Raw genomic sequence first — 24,915 nt, forward strand, 5'->3', positions numbered from 1 at the left:
AACGAAAGCGGAGTTTGCAGGGGTCACTGACAAATGCTCAGTCAATACTTACTGAATAGAAGATGCTTTACCAGACCCTAGAACTACAGGAAGGGAAGGCTCCATGCCCTCAGAGGCTGGCTCATGATGTATATTCTTCTGAGAAAAGCTAGGTAATATATGATAAAGATCAAAAGAGTGGCACAGGTGAAAACAGATCCACTTTATCTTTATTTGCTAGACCAGGAGTCTTGGCACATCTTCAAAACCAAATAAACCTTCTAAACGTAAGGTTTCTTTTTTAATGTTTATTTATTTTTGAGACAGAGAGAGACAGAGCATGAACAGGGGAGGGTCAGAGAGAGAGGGAGACACAGAATCTGAAACAGGCTCCAGGCTCTGAGCAGTCAGCACAGAGCCTGACACGGGGCTCGAACTCACGGACCACGAGATCATGACCTGAGCCGAAGTTGGCCGCTCAACTGACTGAGCCACCCAGGCACCCCTAAACGTAAGGTTTCTTAATGAGGTATAAGCAGCCTTAGGTTAAATGTGAGCACTCATGCGTAGGTACGCATGCCAGGGTAAAAATATCCATAGGTCAAAAAGCCCCTAAAGATAATGTAAAGTTGGAAGGGTTTGTCCATAAGCCTCCATCATCCAAAGCCAAAGACCTCAAAGTCCTTCAGACATTCTTGGATCAATTCATAAATCTTTGGTTTTCTCTGCCAACATCTTAACCTTCACTGTGTGATTCATAGCAATCAAGGGAAGATGTCTATTACTACCTCAACTTGAAGCTACAAAATTGTTCCATCCTTTCCCAACTTTTTTCCATGTTATGGTGAGGTAATTTTTTCCTAGTGTTGAGTTCCTTCACCTTTATTGAGACTTACACTTTTAATTTTCCTTCTATTGATTTAATCCGCTTATTAGCCTCTTGAAACCTCAACCTTGGCTGTGCAATGGAATCACCTGGGGAACTCTTAAAAATACAGATGGCTGGTCCCACACCAGAGATTCTAACTGGCCTCAGAATTTCTGTAAAGCCATCTGGGGATTTTGTTATACAGCTAAGATTTAGGACACTCTTCTGTTACAGCAAGAAAATGATACAGCTTCTCTCAAGATGGGAATGACTGTTGACTGTTTCTCTTTACTTCTAGAGACAACCCTAGAGCCAATGAGTGGGATGCTTTATGAACATCTTGTCAGTGTGGCATCAATAAACCAATGAAACGCAATGAAAGGTACCACGCTCCTGCCACCCTTCATAGACCAAGAACTTACCCTGTCCACCTTATTCCTCACAGGCCTGGACTGTCTGATCTACTTTATTATGCAGGTACATAAAAGTGCCCAGAGAGTAAATTATTTGAACTCTTGAAATTAACGTTTTTATCAGGGACATAAATAATGAAGAAGAATGTTCTAGGAATCAGTAGCAGCAACACATTAAGATGAATAGCTAACCTGGACAGTAGAATGAGAGCAAAAACATTTAATTTTGCAAATTAGAGAATACAGTTTAAATATGCGGTGTGACTCCATTTAGATGCTATAAACAATAAACTGAGAGAGCCCAAGCAAGTAATTTGTTAAAATTACCAAAAAGGAAAAAAAAAAAAAGGATATATGCCACACCTCCTCAGCAAGGCAATAAAGTCCACAAAACATTCCTGGAGCTCATGTTAGAGTGAAACATGTCTACGTGCATTCTTCTCTCTCTCTCTTTTTTTAAGTTTACTTATTTTAAAGAGAGAGAGAGAGAGAGAAAGTGGGGGGAGGAGCAGAGAGAGAGAGGGAGAAAGAGAAAGAATCCTAAGCAGGCCCCACACTGTCAGTGCAGAGCTTGATGTGGGGCCTGAACTCAAACCATGAGATCATGACCTGAGCTGAAGTCGTCCACTTAACAGACTGAGCCACCCAGGGGCCCTTGTATATGTGTATTCTTAATGCTCAACCATGATATGTGAAACACTGCAGAAGATTCAAAGAAACATTAGTCACATTCTTTTTTTTTTTAGAAAGAGAACGAGACAGACAGACTGCATGTGCAAGGGTGGGGGGAGGGTGCAGAAGGAGACAGAGAGAGAGAGGGAGAGAGAGAAAGATTCCCCAAGCAGGCTCCACACTGTCAGCACAGAGCTCCACACGGGGCTTGATCCCACCAACCTGAGATTATGACCTGAGCTGAAATCAAGAGTCAAATGCTCAACCAAGTGAGCCACCCAGATGCCTCCAGACTCTGTTTTAAAAGCTAGCTGGGTGAAAAAAAAATAAACAAAGAAAGAGCTAAGCTACAATATAAGGATTAAGATTTACATAAGAAAAAGATGGTATTTTTTATCAACTTTGGTCTCAAAAGTTGTGAGATTTATGCAGATGCACATACAATCTATTGTGATGTGGAAAGAAAATACTGGAACCTCCACTCATGTTTGTTTTCTTTAAAAAGGAAAGCATTTTAGCCGGTATTTAACTTCTGGGTTGGCATTGTGCCCTCAGTCACCTCCACAGAAGATCTTGCCTCGCAGGAAATGAGATGCCCTCCAGGAACAGTGGGGCCTCCAGGCACAGAGGGGGTGAGCCTTGCCCTCTCCATTCATTTGCTCCGAATGCACTGAAATGCACAGTGATGGGCCTGCCAAATCAATCTACAGATTGTAATATGTACCCTTAAACTAAAAAGATGTATGCAAGGAACCTGCAGATTAAAGATGATAATACAAATGCAAGTGTAAATAATGTGCAGTCACAGAGCTGACAGTTCTACTCTCAGTAAAAGGTTTCTATCATCCACATTACAGGGTAAAAATAATGACAAATTTAATCAGATCTGACAAGAGCTTGGCCAAAACAGAAGAAAATCATCAGAAGTCTATTAGCTACATGGTTATGTAAGACTATGATAAATGAAAAGCCTCACCCTAAGTATATTGTGATATACTTGAAATGTTAGCTAATAATAGTCATTCCTACATATAATTTATAAGTAAATAAGATGCATATCTTGAAGATGCATGCTGAAAAAGTTTTGCAGAGATACAGCCAAAAAGGTTGGAGATAACCATCATAAAGCAATAATATAAAAGTGGTATTGTACATATTCACAGCAAATAAGAATATACACTATATTTTTAATTCCTTTGTCTTGTGTGTTATTTTACTGTATTTATACAGATTATTGCTTTGCACTAAATATTATTTAAATTCAGAATAGACTAACAAAATAGAAACTATACATGAACATTTCACAAATTTATACTGTTCGGACATAAATTTTTCATGAATTCATGAAAAAATTTTATTTTAATTAATTAATTAATATATATATTTATTTATTTTATTTTGAGAGAGAGGGGTGGGGTGGAGCAAGAGAGAGAATCCCAAGAAGACTCCACGCTTGGTGCAGAGGTCAACACAGGGCTCAACTCCATGACCTTGTGATCATGACCTTAGCTGAAATCAAGAGTCGGACGTTAAACCAACTGAGCCACCTTGGTGCCCCAAAAACCTTTTTTTTAAGATAACAAAATATGATTACTTTCAGAGTAACTCAGACTAGGTGAATAAGATGTTACCTAGGAGAGGCCCTACTTTTAAATGATTAAGAATGATTTACATTTCATTCAAAGTAACAGGTTAAGCCAAGAAAATATATATTTACATACCAGTTATAGTTTATATATAAATAAGTAGTATTAGAGCTTGTCGGGAAGAAAATCTGTATTGTTAAATAGGCAATACTTCTAAAAATAGTTTAAACAGAAAAATTTTGGTCTGTTTTTGTAAATAAAGCTTTCTTAAAACACAGAGTCATTCATTTCTTTACATATTATCTATGGCTTGCTTGAATTGTAATAGAGTATGCAGCCATCAAAACTCAACATATTTACTATCTGGCTTTTGCTGGAAAAAGTTTGCAGATGCCCTGGTCCATCTTGCTCCTTGTTTGAATTACCACAAATTGCAAATGATCAAATCTGGTTAAAATAAAATTTTGTTATTTACCAACATAAAAAAATACTGTTTTGAGTCCAAACAGTCTTCTAAGGAGGGCAGAAGCCTCTGTGTTCAGTCCTTGCTATGCAGTGGTGGGTCTATAGTGAATTTGGGAGGGGGATGTACCAAGCTGAATTTTGGGGCATAATACATCAAGCAGCATTTGAGCTTGGTAGGAAGGAAGGGGTGAGGACAGAGAGAAAGGAGAGAGGACTTGGGCCCTGTACCCCAGGGCAGAGGTGTACATCTGGGCAGGAACAGAGTCATCAGGCTATGAAGAAGAGAAAGCTGATACATAAACCAAACAAACATCAGGAGCAGGTTGGTGGAGCCAGGCAACCAAACACTCAGATCTCCAGGAATTCTTTGGGATCACTGGGAGAATGCTAGACTTTGCACAAGATATGGCACATCGTTTCCAGCCAGTTATATCCATTTAGAAGGCAAGGTGCCCCAACCAGCATCGGAGTTACACCCCCAAAATTAGACAAGTTAAAGGTTCAAGCTCATTGACTGGATGGGAAAAAAAATAGAAGCAGGTAGGCTTTCTAATAAGTCTCCTTTCACGTGAACTTTAAGCAAGTACCACGTGAGTGCCAACTTCGTCACATTTGTCTCTCATACCAACACTCAACTGCCATAGCTCAAGGATGCCTAGAATAACCATTACTTTTATTTATCTACTTTTATAAAATGTTTTAGCTTTGCCATTCTTCATTTTTATTTCTCTATCTGCTTATGCAATGGATTGCATTGTTTTCATCTTACTTGACAAGAAAGGACTCTATCTAGAAATACTTAGTATACAAAGGAGGGTATCTTACTTATTTTCCAAAAATTAACACTTTTTTAAATGTTTATTTACTTATTTTGAGAGAGAGTGGGCAGGGGAGGGGCAGAGAGAGAGGGAGAGAGAGAATCCCAAACAGGCTCCATGCTGTCAGTGCAGAGTCTGTCACGGGGCTCGATCCTACAACCCATGAGATTGTGGCCTAAGCCGAAATCAAGAGTCAGGTGCTTAACTGACTGAGCCACCCAGAGACCCCCCAAAATTAACTATTTTTTCTTAATGAAAATACAAGTATTCTAAAATTATTATGGAATTAACTTCATAGACATGGGATATTAGAAGTAGAGAAGGCTGGAGCCCCTCGGTGGCTCAGTCGGTTGAGCATCTGACTTCGGCTCAGGTCCTCTTCTCACCGTTCGTGATTTCGAGCCCCACATGGGGCTCTGTGCTGACAGCTCAGAGCCTGGAGCCTGCTTCAGAATCTGTGTCTCTCTCTTTCTCTCAGTCCCTCCCCTGCTCACACTCTCTCTCTCTCTCTCTCTCTCAAAAATAAATAAACATAAAAAAAAAAAAAGAAGAAGTAGTAGTAGAAGGCTTCAGGGGTCATCTGGCCTGACCTCTTCATTTGAATAGGCAGCTTCATGTGATAGGCAGGGTGACTGAGTCAAGGGGAATGATCTGTCAGCCTGGCTGATTAAGAGCCTGGCTTATGCATTTTCTACCAGGCCAGAGCTTACTCACCAGACAGTTTCAGCCAAACATGCTGACATAAGTACTTTTAAATGTTAATTCTCCTTAGTTATTTAAAATTTTTAACTCTGTTTTAGCCGGCCAAACCTGCTTAAACATTAATAGAAATTTAATATAATACTTCAGTAAAAAACAAAGCTTTGATTTAGAAAGACAGTAATTTCCTTCTTTAAAATTGCATTTCTCTTTCAAAAATTTTAATCTTGGAAGCACTTTAATTTGGTTTTAAGAGGGAGTAATTTTATGGCTGTTTAGGAAGTTAATAATTTTTGTAATCAAAAGAAGCCTTTCTCTCCTAGTATCACCCACTAGCTAAAATCTAGGAGTTGGCCCTGACAGAAATTTACAAGATAAAAGAAAACTAGGGGCAGCCGGGTAGTTCAGTCAGTTCAGTGGCCAACTTCGCTCAGATCATGATTTCATGGTTTGTGAGTTTGAGCCCCACGGTTGAACTCTCTGCTGTCAGCACAGAGCCCACTTCGGATCCTGTCCCCCCTCTCGCTCTGCCCCTCCCCTGCTCACGTGTGTGTGCTCTCTCTCTCTCAAAAAAAAAAAATAAATCAGCATTAAGAAAAGAAGAAAACTAATGTGGGGCAAGGGACACTGAACACTTTCTGAATCAAGAAAAGATACTTAGGGGCGCCTGGGCGGCTCAGTCAGTTAAGCCTCCAACTTCTTCAGCTCAGGTCATGATCTCACAATTTGTGGGTTTGAGCCTAGCGTTGGGCTCTGTGCTGACAGCTCAGAACCTGGAGCCTGCTTCCAATTCTGTGTCTCCCTCTCTGCCCCTCCCCCGCTCATGCTCTGTCTCTCTCTGTCTCTTAAAAATAAGCATTAAAAAAAAATACCTAAACATTGTTTCTCAAACTATCTGTGGTGAAGGACCAGTTTTTAAAAAAATATTATTTCAAATCAATCATGAGTCAATGCTTTTGTGAAATACAATAAAAAGTATTTAGTAGGATAATAAAATTTAAAAAGACAAAGACAAATTTTGAACTTGATTCTTTTATTATTAAATTTAGCAGGCGTGAAATGAAAAATTGCTCTAAAAAAATTGCTCCATCAAATTGCTCTAAAAGTTTCTGAATGCTTACTCTTATCATTTTGTCTTAAGACAAAAGCTCATGGGCTTAGATGGGTATACAACCCACACTGTGAGTAGGGCTCCCACAAAGACTGTTTCTTTATAATGAACAAGCACATGTGAGGAGTCCGGCATTTCTCCTGAATGGGGGCATCAGCCCAGTTAGCATTCAGTGTTAGGACTGTAGACCTAGTTGGATTATACTCCACAGTAGGCTGCTCTGTATCAATCGTGGAAATAATAGTGAGCAACTGTCATGGGATGCCACGCAGAAGGGAATTGGAGACGGCATTTGCAGTCACTTTATTGCTACTTTTTACGACTTTCTCTTTTTACAAAAGGCCACCCGAACCCTGTAATAAGAAGTAGAAACATACACAGCGGCACATGGAAAAGATGAAAAGAAATAGGAAGCATGTGTCTTAAAAACTGTCACCCTTAATGTTTGTTTTTTCACTTCCAAATGTGCATTGCATTTAAGTGGTCATAAATTACTCATGGAAAAGTAATTGTTTGTGACTATAGAGAGTCCATGCAGGCATAAGCAATGTCAAATGTTATAAACTGTAAGTTGGTTTAGACCGGGGTCTGAGTCTCACCCAGTTTTCTGTAGAAACTCTCCCCAAAGCCTGGCAGGTGCCTTGTGCATACTGTATACACTCGGTATATTTGGGTAGAATAAATGCATTGGTATAATCATTAGAAACTCTGTAAGTAAAAATATGCCAGTATTAACAAGACATTTCCCGCAGTCCTGACAGCATTTACTCTATTACTGAAATCATTTGGGGCTTTCACCCTCTATTGATTACAGCAATTTCATATTCTGAAAGAATTGCATAAATCGGTGCCCAACTAATTTGTTCAATTAATTGAATATTTCTCCAAAAGCCCTCCTTATTAAATTAAACTTGCCCTTCATTATTATAATTATTAGTGGAGTTCAATTATTCCAAGAACTAGTAGTACAAAGGGGGCTCCCTGGAGACTCTGGGGTATGGAGGAACTCAAAGGCAACTGTTGAAGAAGTGCTGCCTTTTGACACAGGGAAGGCCAGATACTAAAGTATTCCCGGTGTTAGACCTCAGCTCTCAGACGGTGGTGTGGAGACCACATGCGTCACAATCTTCTCTTTAAAATGCAGATTTCTGGGCGCGACCACAGGCTATATCAGAATCTCTGGAGATGAGGTTCTAGAACAGGTACTTGTGACAAGCACCCCAGATAATATGAATGCACAGTAAATCTGAGTATCACTCACCCAGATTCTAAGTAATAGGTCATAGAGTGCTTACTTTCTTTCATTCCTGGTACTACGTCCTCTATGTGATCATCTTTTTATAATCATGGAATAACTTAAGGAAAGCAATAACATTCCCGTCTCCCATATACTTCTTCCAATCCTCTTGTCTACTAGCATTTAGCTCACAATAATGACAATGCTTTTTAGAGAAAGGGGGAAAGCCTGAGTATTAAAATTTGAGCTATATGATAAAATGCGTATCCTGCTTGGCTCTGGGAAACGTTTTTATACTTGTCAGGACTTCTGTCTGCACAGACACAAAAGCAGACCCATTTTATGGGTACGAGCAGTATCCATCAGGGGGCTCGGTTGATCTGAGGGAAGCAGCAGATCATGGTGGTTAAGAGAGCAGATTCACGAGTTACATGCTCCTCCACTTACTGGCTGCGGCATGTTAGGCTCGTTACCTAACTTCACTGAGATTACCTTTCCTAAATTAGGATTAATAGCATTATCAGTCTCAAAGAGTGGCCCGGAGGTTAAAACGGGATCGTGCACAGAAAGTGCCTAGCATTCTGCCTAGCACACACTAAGGTTTCAATAAACGTTCACTGTGACAATATATATTTGGACTCAACATCCTCACTTCTACAGCCTAAAGACAGGACACAATCATTTTTAACGCTGTTAACCAAAAGACAGCCGCTAGAACAGGAAAGTGAAAAGTTCAGCCATTCTCCTTCGGTGCTACCTTCAGTTCATTCTAGAAGAAAAGGCATGTGTGAAAAGCCGGCTGCATTTGGACGCAGGCCACAGTAGGCTGGGTGCCTGGGTGTCTGCCCTAAATACCATGCCCTGGAAGACACACTCTGTGACCCTTCAAGGCCCCTGTAGCACACTTAACAGTGTCCTCCACTGGGTGGCTTCTAATAAACAAGGTATTAAACTGTCCAGGTTCATATGCATTTAATTCCTGTCCCCTATGGCTGCTCTTTTCTAAGACAGAAAAACAAAAAAGCAATAAGAATAAGTTAAACAGGGGGGCGCCTGGGTGGCTCAGTTGGTTAAGCGGCCGACTTCGGCTCAGGTCATGATCTCATGGTCCGTGAGTTCGAGCCTCGCGTCGGGCTCTGTGCTGACAGCTCAGAGCCAGGAGCCTGTTTTGGATTCTGTGTCTCCCTCTCTCTCTGACCCTCCCCTGTTCATGCTCTGTCTCTCTCTGTCTCAAAAATAAATAAATGTTAAAAAAAAATTAAAAAAAAAAAGAATAAGTTAAACAGGAGGAACAATCAGAAATAATTCACACTTCAGAAAACTCTTCCTGGAAGCCCCAAATGTTGCTCATCTGTGTTATCTAGAATCTCAAAATATGTTTCCCTAACACTTTGGCAAGAGATATCTTCATTTCTTCTCAGCAGTGGGAGTAGTCAGAGAAAGGGGAGGTGGTGGTGAAAGAAGCCTTTGGGGGGTCGCGCAGAAGACAGTGCTATGGCTCCAATTATTGGTTTGGCTGTCTCCTCCCTGGGAATCCCAGGTGTGAGGAGGTGGGAAGGAAGGAGCGGGACGCGGGGAAGCATCAGAAGGAAGCACACAACACAGCCTGGTCAGTAGCAAGAAAGTCTTGAAGGTTTATCTCCAGATCCCAGTCTATGCTGGACAGTCTTCGGAGGGTATGACCACGTCTTGATCTACTTTCCTGTGTGTGTAGGAGCTTTTCTGTCAGGCATGGGTTGATGTTTAAGCAATGTTATAATCTGATACTCCTATTGCTATTACAGGCTCAGGAAATACATTTAGCAATGAATATGATTTTTCCAGGCATAGAAACCTGAACATAAAACTTGCCTGGATGGAAAGAAAGCTCAGAAAATTTGACTGATATCAATATCTTTGACTTCTACTGATATCTGTGCTGCATACAATTTTGAAACTCACCCTGATCTCGCGGGTTCCAGTAGCTTAAACAGCTTCCTGTGCCACACTTCCATAAACAAGCTTCGAGTCAGTTTACCTTGCATGCATGAAGGATGATTACCATCGGCATTCTCTGTGGTGCACACTAGTTCTATGTTAGCAGTTGTACAGAGAATCACATGAACATAGCTTAAGTTAGAAATCTAGTCTTTAATGAATCACTCAAAAAACAGTTGTTTACTGAGCAGGCTAGATGCTGGAAACACAGTGACAAGCAACAGGCATGACACTCATTTCAAGGAACTTACTATGCAGAATGTCATTTAAAAATTTTTTAAAAAATATTTATTTACTTTTGAGAGAGAGAGACAGAGAGACAGAGGCATGAGCGGGGGAGGGGCAGAGAAAGAGAGAGACACAGAATCTGAAGCAGGCTCCAGGCTCTGAGTTGTTAGCACAGAGCCTGACGCAGGGCTCGAACTCATGGACTACAAGATCATGACCTGAGCTGAAGTCGGGCACTTAACCAACTGAGACACCCAGGTGCCCTGAGAATGTCTTTTTAATTAGAATAGAATAATAACTTCAGTGACAGTTTTATGTTGTGTCAACATAGCCAAGCTGAACTATATTTCCCAGAATCCCCTCCCCAGCCCTGTTTGCCACAAGGGAAATCTGCCTGGATTTTGGGAGGCATAGATGAAACCACAGCCTGATTGGTGTATTGGGTGCCAGGTGCTGCTGCAGCTTGCACACACTGTCACTGACCAGCTGGACCCTGTGTTGGCACAGGACATGGTTGGTGCTTCTTCAGAACTTACAGTATCTCCCTCGGGTTCTCCTGTTCTTGGGTCAGGTGCCCACAAGCTCTAAGGTGAAGCACACAGCACCTTCTGCAAGTCTCCCAAGTCTGCAATGTTGAGGCAGTGAGAGTCAGGGGTTCTAGTTTGTTCTTGTTCTCCCCCATTTCACGTCCAGCTTTTCTTTGCAACTGCAGACCCTGCCCACCAGCAGTGATTTCAGAACCACACAGAAACCAAGGTGATGGCCTTACACAAACTTCTCCAGCAGCTCACACAATTGTGTGAGGCTTAATTACTACAATAAATATCTTATTCTGTATCTCTCATGGTGGTTCTGGGTCCCTGACTGAACCCTGAGCCCCGAGACATCAATTGCCTACATTTCAGAGGCAAAGGGCTTTGAGGACAGAAGAGAGTTCATAAGCCTTTCAATGCAGAAACGGTTTTTAATTCACATTCACGTAAGTCATACACCAGTGTTTGCCAATCTAAGCAACAGACAGATGTGCCAACTCTCAAGCTGAGCACACACATCTCCTTTGGCAAATGCTAACAGACAAGTTCCAAAACACAATCCAAACCTTCTCTGTTGTTTTCTCCTCAAGCCTGCTTCTCTTTTCTCAGCTATTATTTAGGGGAGATATAATGGAATATAATAATCACATAATAAATCAAAGTCAGAGGAAGAAGAAAATCTGAATTTAGGACTTCCACAGCCAAGTGCTGTGTTGGAGTTCAGATGTCCACAGTCTGTTCCAATGACAGTCACAGAGACTTCGATTTTCATAAGAATCTTTTTGACTTGTTGTGACAGATATTAATATGAAGATATGACCCTGACTACAACTCAGGGTCGGCTTGCATTTAATTCCTTCCTAACAAGAGACACCTGCAAGGGATATTTTTCCCTTGGCAAACCTGTAGAGGGAGCTGGTTCCTCAGGGAAGCAACAAACGCCTGTCTCAGACATAAAGGTTGAATCATCATTGGGTTGACTGAACTCAATCAAATACACTAAAGACATGTAAGGAAGGCAAGCTGATGGTTGCTGGCAAATGGGTGTTTTGAAGATTTAAAGCAAGTAGCTGAGCTCACAAAGGGGGAGATCACTTGGGAAAGATCACATAATACTGAAATCATCTGGTTTTACATCTTTCTGTGCCACTAGACTACAAGCCTCCTAAGCACAGTTCCTGGCATGTTGGAAGTGCTTGGTGAATTTTTTTTTTAACTAAAAAGACCTGGTTCATGTTAAGAGAGGAATAAAACTCATAGTTTTTGAAGAATACTTAAAAAAAGAAATTTACTGAAGATCAAACAGTCTTCAAAGACCAAGGAATACTCTGTGAAGGAGCTAGTCTCATGACACATGACACTGGTCATACAAACTCAAGCAGCCCACTGTACCTGCTTTCCCAGGTAAAACAGAAATGAAATGTGAGACCATAAGGAGATTCTGGATTCCCCAGGATCTGAGTCAGGCAACTTAGGATCATTTGTTTCCCTCATTCCATGTGGGCTATTGGGAAAGAGAACAGACCGCATCTTATAAAAACTACTCAAATCACACAGCACAGCAAGGAAGATTATGAGCACTAAGTTAACTGTCATCTACGAAGCATATTGTGAAATGTCCAGACAGTTTGCCAAAGAGGAAAAGCTGACGCTGATGATAGCCATCAACACGTCAGCAACACCACTTGCTCCTAGCTGTACCTGGAGAACAGCACCTTCTCCAGCAGCAGAGAAGCCTCATTTGGTAAAAAATCAGCTACAAAAACTAGTCATCCAATGACAAGTGCCCCCTAGGTGACAGCCTCTTGTATCCCTGGATGGTGGGCATCCCCTCTGACGAGGTTGCAAGGTTCATATTCACCAGCATTCCTGGCCACCCCTCCCCCACACTGGTTCTCTCTTCGCATCTGTTATACTTTCCCTGAACCAGCTGAGCCATTTGCTGTAGTTTCTTTTTAAAAATTTTTTTAAATGTTTATTTATTTTGAGAAAGAGACAGAGAGTGAGCAGTGGAGGGACAGAGAGAAAGGGAGACACAGAATCCAAAGCAGGCTGCAGGCTCTGAGCTGTTAGCACAGAGCTCAACGTGGGGCTCGAACCCATGAACTGTGAGATCATGACCTGAGCCGAAGTCGGAAGCTTAACTGACTGAGCCACCCAGGCGCCCCCCCCCTTTTTTTTAAGATTTGCTATAGCTTCAATGAACATCCTCTCAGTTCCTCAGTGCTAGACGTGTATAAAAAATGATCATCTATTAACCATCTTCACCTGCATTTTTGGAATTTAAAATAAATTCTTTCTTGAGCACCTACAATGTCCCAGGCTTGGGACACATCAAGGAACAAAACAACAACAACAACAACAACAACAACAACAACAACAACAACAAACAGGTCTGTGCCCTTATAGAGCTTACATCCTGGTAATATGTTTGCCAAATGTGACATGTTCGTACAGAACTGATTAACTTCCCTTCCCTGCTCCTCTGCCTCTGCCTTCTCAATCGATGGCATCACCATTCACCTGGTGACCTCTCTTCTACCTCACCCTCACAAGGTCCCAAGTCCTGTCAGGTTCATTCTTATCTTGCCGTGACTGTACCCTACTGCTCAGAGGACCCCCAGCCTCTGCCATCAGACTTATCTTCCACCACATCCCTTGTTCCATCTGTAGCCATCTGAACCTGCCAAACATTCATGTCCATGGCCCTTGTCCTCTAGCACATCTACTGTCCTGCCTCCACCCTCCCCCCTCCTCTGGCCTGGTAAGTCCCTACTCATCCTCTAAGCACCAGCTCAACCGACCTCTCTTCTTGGAAGACTTCTCTACTCAGGCAGTTATCTTCTTCCTCCTCCAATTAAGTTATGATATTGTACTGATCTGCTTACATGTTTAGCACCCCCTTCAGACTGAGAACTCACTGAAGTCAAGTATCACACTGTCTACCTGGGACTACTCCAGTCACCACCCCCAGCACCATGCCTGGCATGAAGGAGGTCCTCAAAAGAACAAACTGTTTTTTGGTAACCCTCTTGTATTAGAAGGAAAAGCCTTTTGTTCACAAGCAACAATACCGAATTCAGCAGAAAGCATTTTTCTCTTTCTGTGGCCTGGAGGTGCTAGATTATATAAGATAATCACTCACTTCACTTCTAGAGGCAACAGCCCGGTGCAGTGGGGTCAGCCACATGTTGTCCTTGGCATTTACACGAGCTCCTGGAACCAAAAGCACAAGTTAGAGGCATAATGCAGTCAGGGAAATTCTATTGATGTTAAGTCAAATGTGATATCTTGTGCTCTCATTTGCCTGATACAACCACCATATTTTGTTTTGTTTTCTCTTTGTACCGGTCATGCATTTGCTAGCCACCAGCCAGGAGGAGAGACCTAGGATAGTAGAAAAAGTGAAACCAGCAGCTGAAAATGTCACCAGAATTGCATAAAGACTGTGTGAGAAGTGCAGTGCCTCATTGGATAGGAAACACAGATGTAAGAAGGTGGAGATTCTCCAGGAGCAGGGAAATGTCGATTCTGAAGAATGAAGAACTTTGCAGGTATGTGTGTATGTATATAAACATATATGTATATACAATGTATAAATATAAAATGTTTTATAGACAATATACAATATATAATCACATATGTTAGTTTTAGTCTTCAAGTATACTTACCACGCAGGACACACAATACCCTTCTTGGCATACCCTTCTTGGCAAACTGCTTAGGATGAGCAGCCTTCCAATAAAAGTATACTAGAGGCCAGTGGGATTTCAAACAAGTCTTGTAAGGTTGAGTTCTCATGAGACTTGATCTGGGCTGAGGGGACTAGCAGAAATCTGTTCTATCCAGGAATCCCAATTATTTCTCTGAGACTAGCCAGGTATCTCGGCAGGAAGAAGCCAGCTTCCAAAGCATTTGGACAGACACAACATTAAGTCTATACAGGTTGATCACGGCCCTCCCTCCCCCGCCACTATGGGGTGGACAGACAGGCTCACACATAGGCCAGAACAAGCGTACACTCAGGGATGTGCCACCCATGCTCAACTTTCTGGGAGCCACGTCGCCATCACGGAACAGAAGCTCTATGTGAATGGATTTCCAGAGAGTAGAGCATGCCCTCCTTCCACGATACCCTCACCATATCTATGAGTGCAAGTTCACTGAGTCTACAACTGAATTGTGGAAACACCCAATATGAGCTTCCCTTTTTTGGGTCCAGGGTTTTGATCAGTGTTTTGCCCAGATGGAAAATTTCTTTAAAGGGCTATAAAAGAGGAGGATAAGATAAATATGTGTGATATCTTTATAGCTGCAACCTGAGGAGACTATGTTAGCCTCAGGACAACAAGGAAGGAAGCTTGTGAGGACGAAGAGTGGAGACATGAATCAAAGAAACTAGAAAGTAAGGCAGAGGAGGGGAAGTGTGGAGGGGGTGCCTCTGGGACAAGGGCCGAGAAAGTGAGTCAAGTGGAATCAGGGAGTGACTAATCTCAGTGAGGCCAAGGCCAGCTGAGAGCTGAAAAATAGAAACCTTGTTTTAAAAAGAAAAGAAAAAAAAAAAAAAAGGCGACAGGAGACTTTCATGGGTAAAAGTGAGCTAGCCATTTAGTTTAAGCCACCAGCTAAAAGGAAATAACAAATCATAGAACTTACCCTATTTTTTCTCCTTAACTGAAGAACAAATACCATCAACAATATTAATTACAGAGAGCAAGAACATAATAATCCCTAAAACAAGAGAGAGAGAGGTCTCTCCTCCCCTCCCCTCCTTCTGACTTCATTGGCTTGAGATAGAGCCAAGTGCAGGTATTTTTTAAAAGCTCCCCAAGACCCAAGGTTATTTTAATATGCTGTCAAGGTTGAAAGCCACTGATAAATTGTTGCTTAGTTCATCAAGCTTAAAATTACTTGAATCCTAATTCTACTAACTCTGTCCAGGCAGTTTACCCGAAAAGGCTGAAGCCCCTTACATCAATAAGGATGAAATAAAATCAGTTTGGGCATGCTAAGAATCAACAGCGGCAGGTTATCTCCTTGTCCTGTAGCAAGAAGTCCTGAGCTAAACGCTCTGGAGTGAACGTCCTATAGGGGTGGATGCCTGGTGGGGATGCCTGCATCAGGGTATCCCATTCACTTGCCCTGTCCAGTTTTAACTTCATGTCACAAAGTCAAACCAATCGTCTGAGAGGGACAACACCTGGTCGCATCACACCCTGTGTCTGAGTCTGAGGTGTCACTGAACTGTCTGCACGCTGTCCCATTAACCACTGTAGTCACCCCCTCCTTTAGTACGTTCGTAGGAAGAAACGCTATGTGTGTCAGATGTGGTACCTGCTGTGGGTACCGCATCCCTTCAGACTCGGAGCCTCAGAGTCAGTGCAGTCCAGTGGGAATGTCATGGGAGCCAAGGATGCAATTTTAAATTTTCTGGTAGCCACATTAAAAAGGGGGATAAAAAAAAGAAGCAAAATTAATTTTAGTAATATATCTTATTTAACTCAATATACCCAAACTATTATCATGTAATTGAGTTTAAAAATTATTCAGGTAATTTATTCTTTTTCTCATGCAAAAGCCTCAAAATCCAGAGTGTATTTTACCCTTACAGCACATCCGCACTGGAACTGGCCACACTTCAAGGGCTCAGTAGCCACCGCAGGTTTGTGACTACCGTGTTGGACAGTGTAGTTCTAAATGTTAAGTGGTAAAGCCCAACTTGTCTACTCATTTGCTTAAAAGCTCCCTTTAGTTCGGAAGAGCTAAAATTCTATTATTACAGCTGTGCAATTGCTAACAGCCTTGTTAGAAACTGCTAATATAATCTGAGCTCTTGCTTGGTATACTAACAAATGTGTAGTCCATTTAATAGGGAGATGCTATTAAGATGCTAATTTTGTAGATGAAGGAACTAAGGCCATGAGAAGTAATAAGCTCCAGGTACCCAGCTAGGAAATGGTAGATTTGAACCCAGGCAGTCTGACTTCAAAGCCCAAGCTCTTAGGCAGTGTGCCTCACTTCACAACTAACTTTCCACTAAACATTGATTAAATTTCCCTTCTACTTTCTCCAATCTTTCTCTGCCTTCCTTAGATTCATTCCTCTCTCCCTCTATCTTTCCATCTTTCTCTATCTTTTTCCATTTTCATATATATATATATATATATATATATATATATATATATATATATATTTCAAGTATTTATACATATACATTCCCCCTTGATTTCATTTCCTTTTCCCCTACATTTCTCCTTTTAGCTCCAAACACTGGTTATAATAATATGAAACAAAAATACATACTTCATTATTCATAGTCTTTGACAGAGCAAATTTTGCATTGCCTGTGTGTAAGCTTAAAAAGCTAATGCAAGAAGAATCCCAAATGGCAAGATACATATGAAAATATACTTCTCAAAATTTATCCGGGAGAAGCAAATGAAAGCAGCATTAACATACCATTTCACACCCATCAAATTGGTGAATATTCTAAAGTATGACAATCCCAAGAGTTAGTAAGGGTAGGGGGTAATATTAACACTTATATTGGGGTGCCTGGGTGGCTCTGTCTGTTAAGCGTCTGACTTCGGCTCAGGTCATGATCTCGCGGTTTGTGAGTTCGAGCCCCGTGTTGGGCTCTGGGCTGACGGCTCAGAGCCTGGAGCCTGCTTCAGATTCTGTGTCCCCCTCTCTCTCCGCCCCACCCCTTCTCGTGCTCTGTCTCTCAATAATAAATGTTAAAAAAAAAGATTTACATACAGCTGGTGGGAGTATGAACTGGTACAACCACCTCTGGGAAGCAATTTGCTGCTACCCAGTAAAACTGACATTGCATGTGCCCTCCTACCCAGCGACCCATCCCAAACATATACCCTGGACAAACTTTTGCACATGTGGAAAAATGTTTACTGCAGCATGTTTGTAACAGCAAGAAATTGAAATCCTAAATGCTGGTCAAAAGGAAAATGGATAAATACATTGTGGTGTATGTGTACAATGGAATGTCATACTGTCATGGAAATGAACGGACTGAAGTTTTTGATATATATATATATATAAACAGATGCACTTCAGACGAATAATGTGAATGAACAAATGAAGTTACAAATAATACCTATTACATAATGTCAGTTATATAAAGTTTTTAAATTTACAAAAACAATTCTACATGATGTTTGTGGATGCATAGGTGTGAAACAAAAGTAACAGATATGGCTAAAGAAAACAAATAGCAATTCTAGACAGTGGTTGCTTCTAGGAAGGGATGGTAGAGAAAAAAGGATGAAGTATGCCAAGTGGACTGGAAGTGTATCTTCAATATTTTCTTTAGAAAACAGATATGATACAAATATGGAAAACGTTAGGATATCTTAAAGCTTGCTGTACATGGGTATTACTTACATTTTTCTCCATTATTTTCTGTATGTTTGAAATATTTACTATTAAACATTTCTAAGAAAGCAGTGCATTTGGAGTTTTATGTTTCTTAATAAAAATAGGGAAGTTTGGGACACTTGGGTGGTTCAGACTCTTGATTTTGGCTCAGGTCATGATCTCGTGGTTTGTGAGTTTACGCCCCAACTCAGGCTCCATGCTGATTGTGCAGAGCCTGCTTGGGACTCTCTCTCTCTCTCTCTCTCTCTCTCTCTCTGCCCCTCCCCAGCTCGTGCTCTCTCTCGCTCTCTTTTTAAATAAATAAGTAAGCTTAAAAAAATGGGGAGGATTATGATGCTTTTTCTTATGCTATTTTTTCTTGGTCAGTGGCCCTTCTCACAGATAAAAAAAAAAATGACATTTTCATATAAAGTGGCCCAGGCACAGTCTCTTCCAGGATTTTCCGAAGGCTCACCCCAGGTATATAATTGATTAGGAACCACAACTGCTGTTGGATTTGTAGATAACCTCAGTGGCACAGTCCAATTTGAAAAGACATTTTCAAGTTAACAATGTGTTCTCATGCTCTCTTCCCTCCTCAATCACTGTAGCTGATCCCACAGATAGATCCCCAGCTGTAGAACAGAAGCAAGGTCAGCACACCCAGAAAAGGTGGGACCACAGAAGTTCATGACTACCCAGAGATGAGAGAGCTCGAGAATCTCAGGGAATCTTTTGCTGTCTTCCCAAATTTTATCACCACATTTTGAATCTAAACATCTCACCCCAGTAGCTCCTCACCAGGCAGATCACCAGGATACCAACGAGGGGCAGAGGGCACGTGCATGGTACCTGTGTTCACCAGCTTTGGCCATGGCATGTCCAAATCCTACCTTCAGTCTCCCTCTGTGTTCTGCCTCCCCCTTTTTCCTCTCTCTCTCTCTCCCCTTCTCTCTTCTCCCTTTCTCTCTCTCTCTTATCCACAACCTATTTCTGTCTTTGTGTAAGTGTATTAGAATGCTCTATAACATGTTTCTAAAGGAAATAACTATGGGCTAATGTTAAGACTAATCTTCAAGAATGTGTTAAAAAAAGGTTAGCCAAAAAAGTAATATACAGGAAACAATCTTGGTGTTAGACAGAGAAGAGTTGGTTAAATAAATTAGTATATAGCCATACGCGGTGGCTGTGGTGCTTTATAAGAATTCTTAATGTGGAGGGATGTTCACAAACCATTGTTATGTGGAAAAAGTAAGTACCAAAATATTATATGAGCCTGCTTTTGTAAAAATATTGAACAGTCTAGAAGGATAAACCACAAAAGCCCTGAGATCACTTTCTGACACATGGTAAGCACTACATAATTGCTTGTTAACTATTATCAGAGCAGAATCAGGGACTAAGGAATAGAAATTGGGGGCATCTGTCTTTGGCACGATGAGCCAATTTAGGTCCAAGCCCAGGGCAGTCCTAAATTAACAGTTGCTAATTGAAGGAAGCTTTCTGGTTAAAAGAGTGATTCCTCAATGTCTCCTTCACTGAGCTAGTTTATACAGCAGCTATGAAAATCTGCCTAATATAATGAAAATCAGCAGACCTATTTTACTTCATGGTTTCATCATACAAATAATGCATTCTTCTTTAAAACATGAATTGTTTTTTTTTTTAATGTTTTTATTTATTTTTGAGACAGAGAGAGACAGAGCATGAGCAGCAGAGGTGCAGAGAGAGGGGGAGACACAGAATCGGAAGCAGGCTCCAGGTTCTGGGCTGTCAGCACAGAGCCCAATGCGGGGCTCAAACTCACGGACTGTGAGATCATGACCTGAGCTGAAGTCGGACATTCAACCGACTGAGCCACCCAGGCGTCCCTAAAACATGAATTATTAAAGATTTGAGTAAAGTCCTCTGGAGAATCATTCTCAATGCTGGAATCTCCCCACTTACTGAAGGAAAAAAAAAATCACTACCCTGAGCCTGGTACATAAGCCTCCAGTTTCTTTTACCCCTACGCAGGCCAATATGTGTATCAAGGAAAACTGAGAGAATTAAGCTGAGTGGTCAGTACAATATTCTTTTTTGCATATTTAAAACATTACGCAGTAATTTTTAAAAATCTATAGTGTTTTATAAGTATGCTTTTACATACATTACATCATATTGTAATAACCCTCCGAATATTGTATCCTACTATAACACTCTGAGTTTCTGAATTGTTTCTGAATTGACATTCTGCATTGTTTCACACGATATATTTTTCATACCCATCTCTGTTGATACTTATGATGCCATTCTTTTTATTTTTTATTTATTTATTTTTTCAACGTTTATTTATTTTTTTTGGAGCAGAGAGAGACAGAGCATGAACGGGGGAGGGGCAGAGAGAGAGGGAGACACAGAATCCAGGCTCCAGGCTCTGAGCCATCAGCCCAGAGCCTGACGCGGGGCTCGAACTCAACGGACCGCGAGATCGTGACCTGGCTGAAGTCGGACGCTTAACCGACTGCGCCACCCAGGCGCCCTTATGCCATTCTTTTTAATTACCACATGTATTCCAACATATAAACACAGTACATTTTTTAGACATTCTGTCCATTGATGGGTATTTCAGTTGTTTCCAGTATTTCATTATTCAAAAAATGCTGCTGGGAACACCCATAAAATGATTCCTCCTACAAACGTGCAAGTATTTGTCTAGGATAGATAATTAGAAATGGACTTTCTGTGTCATGGGTCACACACACTTTCGGTTTTAATCCTGAGTCTCAATCCTCCAAAGAGTGCTAACGTGTGAGATTGCCTAGTTCCCCACATCCTCATCAATACTTGGTATTATCAGCCAATAAAATATTGCAAATCTGATTGGAAGGAAGCAGTATCACATTTTTCTGTTCCTGTTTAATAGTGAGGTTGGGCATCTTCTAATAGGTTTGTTTACTGGACATTTGCAATTTATTCTCTGAGAACAGCGTGTTCATATTTTTTGCCTGTTTCCTCTATTTTTCTATGACTGTTTTTCTTGTTATTTATATTTATACATTTACATTATATTGTTATTACTATTATTATTTATATAGTCTGCAAACTTTCAGTTTTATGTAGCGCTCAATGTGGCTTTTAATATTAACATTCTTTCAAGGAGAAAGATGACCCCGAGCTTGCTGATATCAGAAAACAACCCACACCCGGCGTGTAACAACCAACCAATGACAGCATTGTTTCCTTGCAGCTTTAGAGTCACTTGAGGAATTGAAAAATAATTACAAATCTAGGAAGTAGCTTCCTTCAGTTTCTATCCCTCCACTTCTCCTCCTCCAGAAGGTTAAACGGGCAGCTGCCAGGAAAATCTCCTCTCCCTGAACAACAAAATTATTATGACAAAAGCAGAGTTATCTGAATGGGGACCAAGCAGTATTTCATCAGTGTCATCCCCTGCCACTGGTTTCCTCATCCTCTTCCGCTGAACACGTCCAAGAGTCTTGTTTACATGTCAGAGGGAGACGTCAGATGGTTTTGAGTTGAATATTTATAACTGATTTTTCTAAAGGAAGCTTCATGTTATTTACCTGCCTGTCAGGCGCCATTGTGCACTGAAGGACACAGAGTCTGCATGTCTAATGATTTAAAGGCAAATGCTTTTTACCCAAGGACATTTTCAACCATAAACATAAAAAAAAAAAAAAAAAAAAAAGGTGCTAGGCTATACTGATTCTTCAGAAACAAAGACCCAACTAAAAGTTGTCAGGCGTAAACTCTAATTATAAATTAAGTATGTTTTCATCTTATCCCTATTACTGCTTGATTTTTTTTTTTTTTTTATGGAGATCAAGAGTAAAGGAAACTAAGTATCTTTCCCAGAGGCAATATTCCTGTTCTCTCAGCCTTGTCATCTAGGAAGAAGTAAAACAAAGGAAAAAGGTAGACTAAGTGACTGAAAAACCTTACAGGCCCAGAAAGGATAATTGATTAAGTCTGGTTTATCCAAAGTTTGACTTTTAATTGTAGAAATAAATACATACGAAAGATCATATGAAATATGACTTCAATGTAATGAGATCAGCTTGCTATTGATTTTGCTTTTAAGCAAACAGACCAAATGTTATTACAGCCCAGGAGCACTGTCCTTCAAAGCAATAACCTTGGAAGAGTGTATGATAATTCAGTGTATGTGACAATTGCTTAAAACATTTTTCAGACTCCCTTTGGACCTGCCTTTAGAACCAGTTTACACACCCACCAGAAAATGCTCATTACTTTGTAATCACACCACACTGAGGGTGCCTGGTTTAATCACCCCTCTCTCACCAGAACAAACAAACAAACAAACACCAATCAAATCCAACCTCAAAGGATGAATAATGAATATTTGTTATGCATAAAAGAATCAAAAGAATGACCTGCCCCTGGCACTGGTGGCAATTTGCATTGACCGTGGTAATCACATTTTGACAAATCACAGGAAATGATTTTACAAGAATACACTTGTTTGGTGGCCTATGTCTAATAAACATATCATTTTTAGTTAGCAGTTGCACCTCACAAACACTCCCACGTTAGCAGGTGGGTACCTCCAGTTTTCTTCCTTCAGCCCAGGACCTGAACCTCGAGCATCCCAGTTTCTCTACAGGGTATTGTGACAGTGCTCGGTTTCCTGTGTGCTCTGCTTCCTCTAGCTCAACCCCAATCTCTTAACTCTTAGCCACGGATCCACTGATTGGTTCACGCTGATCTCATTCATGCATCTCCAGCAAATGATTTAGCATGCTCTTCACCTTCTCTTTGCCTTAAATCCTGACTCGGCTAGTTCCCAAACAGAAGCCAGAGGCCAGACTGGGGATGGGGTGGGGAGAACAGAGCCAGAATCTGAACTGGCAGTTATAAGAAGAGGAAAGTTTCAAGGCCTGAATTCCTCCCTTTCTACTCAGAGGCATTCAGGGTTCCATCCGCCTGGCTAATAGGAGATAATGTCAGTGGGAATTTAGTGGGCTTGGGTTACACTATGCTCTGTAAGTTAATACAACAATGGAGTACACAGCTGTAATGGGCTATTCTGGCAAGGCCAAATCATTTGTCCAACATGGGAATCATTAGCACCTCATCCATTATTAAACTGGAAAGCAGTTTGGTTGGATTCCCTAAAGGGTCAGCTGCCAGATGTAAGCTCAGAAATGAAATCATCGTGCTCTTACAAGGATATTTCTTTAGGAATTTAATATACAAATTGAATAAAGGACCTTTCAAGGAAATTAAAGCCATGTGAATTCCAAGAGTTTGTCTAAGCTTCCACAGTTGAGTAAAATTTCGAAAGAACTTTCCCAATGCTCTCCTGTACCCTACGTCTTCCTAATTGGATATGAGGAGGAGGAAAAATTCCATTGCATGTGCCATCCAAAATTATACCAGAGACTAAACAGGTGTGCAGATCAGGATCTATGGAAAAATTTCTCCAGGCTCTAGTAGATGAGCCCCATGTAAGTGAGGTTGATGGACTCCATCCCACGTGAAGGTGATACGAAACCAAGTTTCTCAAACAGTCACCAGCCCACAGATGCCTGAGGAACATAGAGGGGTCAACTTCATGCTGCAGAATTAAAATCTTCCTTCGGATGTGGAAAAACAAACAAACAAAAAACCAAAGTTGGGGGTCTAAGACAAAGTTTTGAATTTGCACCTTCATGAACTAAACATTCCTCTGAGACGCTGAGATGTCTCTTAATACAACACTTGGTTGGTTGGGACCCCTTAGCTGTCGTGCCACAAAATTCTTATTTTACACCCCCACTGGTTTTGCCTACAATTTTCCATGGCCCAAGTTTCTACAGCTATAGGGCAACCAGCCAGGTATGTACTGGCTCTCAGCCATAGTCTGTGTCACACCAAACAATACATGTTTGTTTGGAACACAGCCCTGGAACATCTTTAAAACTGTCAGAAGGAAGGCCTGTTCTTTATTTTTTATTTTTTATTTTTCAGTAAATATAACCTTTAATCCAGCAGAAAAAAAAAATCAGTCTATCAAATGGAAAGTGAAAAAAAGGAGGAAACAATGTACATTAAACATAAAATAAGAAATGACTTGCAAAAATAAATCTCAATATATTAGCAGTTAGGCCTGTTCTTTAAAGCACAAGGAATGTCACACAGAATCTAACCTAAGCTCCGTGCAATTGTCAGGAGCACAGAGCACACACACGTCGTAAGGCACTGAATACTTGCTTCCTGGGAAAATCCACCTCAAGAACACGAACACAACAAAAGTAAGGGCAATGTGAACCTTCCTGGTGTATCACAGCACAATTCTTGTTAGTTTCTTCTACAGTGTTCCCCACGTCTGTTTGAATACATGCATTAGCTCCTACCTTTGCATAGCGTACTTTGGATTTCTACAGTTCCCCTTTACTATTGCAAACAAAGGCAAAATCTTAATATAGGCCTTTTGCATAGTCTGCGGGCAGAGGTATTTCTTCCAGATTTTAATCTTCCCAAACAAAAAGGAGGAGGGGAAAAAGCCAGCCGATCTGCAATCCACACCGAGACACGTGCATGTGCTCAGATTCATTCTAGGGATTTGTCTAGCAAATACTCAAGGGAGAAAGCACATATTGGTTTTGGAAACCAGTTTGGTGAGATGTACCAAGCATACAGGTTTCCAAAAATGAAAGCATTGGTATTTCTAGATCCAATGAGATCTTTAAAATTCATAAAATATAAAATATAAAGAGAATAATAGCCCCCAAACCACGTTTGCCATGTTTGCTTCCAATTTTTTTTAAACAAAATATTTTACAGAGTTGTAGTCTCTTCTTTACCCTTCCCTGAAAATATCTCTCACTCAACCAGCCTCTTCAGAGGTAACCACCATCTGGAAATTGGTATATTTCCTTTCCTTCCATTTTTTATTACATAGTCATAGTCATGTATCCATAAACAAAACATAGTATTATTTTGCCACACA

General features: G+C 40.9%; 1 protein-coding gene across 9 annotated transcripts in view; it reads right to left on the reverse strand.

Moving 5' to 3' along the window:
* Window positions 1-24,915, reverse strand: part of ANKRD44 (ankyrin repeat domain 44) — a 339,079-nt gene that overhangs the window by 153,727 nt on the left and 160,437 nt on the right. For all 9 annotated transcript variants that reach the window (XM_053215495.1, XM_053215502.1, XM_053215498.1 and 6 more), the window contains exon 4: window positions 13,732-13,802. In XM_053215495.1, coding sequence (XP_053071470.1) covers window positions 13,732-13,802 — 71 coding nt within the window. The remainder of the gene's footprint in view (window positions 1-13,731; window positions 13,803-24,915) is intronic.

The sequence above is a fragment of the Acinonyx jubatus genome, chromosome C1, assembly GCF_027475565.1.
Source record: "Acinonyx jubatus isolate Ajub_Pintada_27869175 chromosome C1, VMU_Ajub_asm_v1.0, whole genome shotgun sequence".
NCBI lineage: Eukaryota > Metazoa > Chordata > Mammalia > Carnivora > Felidae > Acinonyx > Acinonyx jubatus.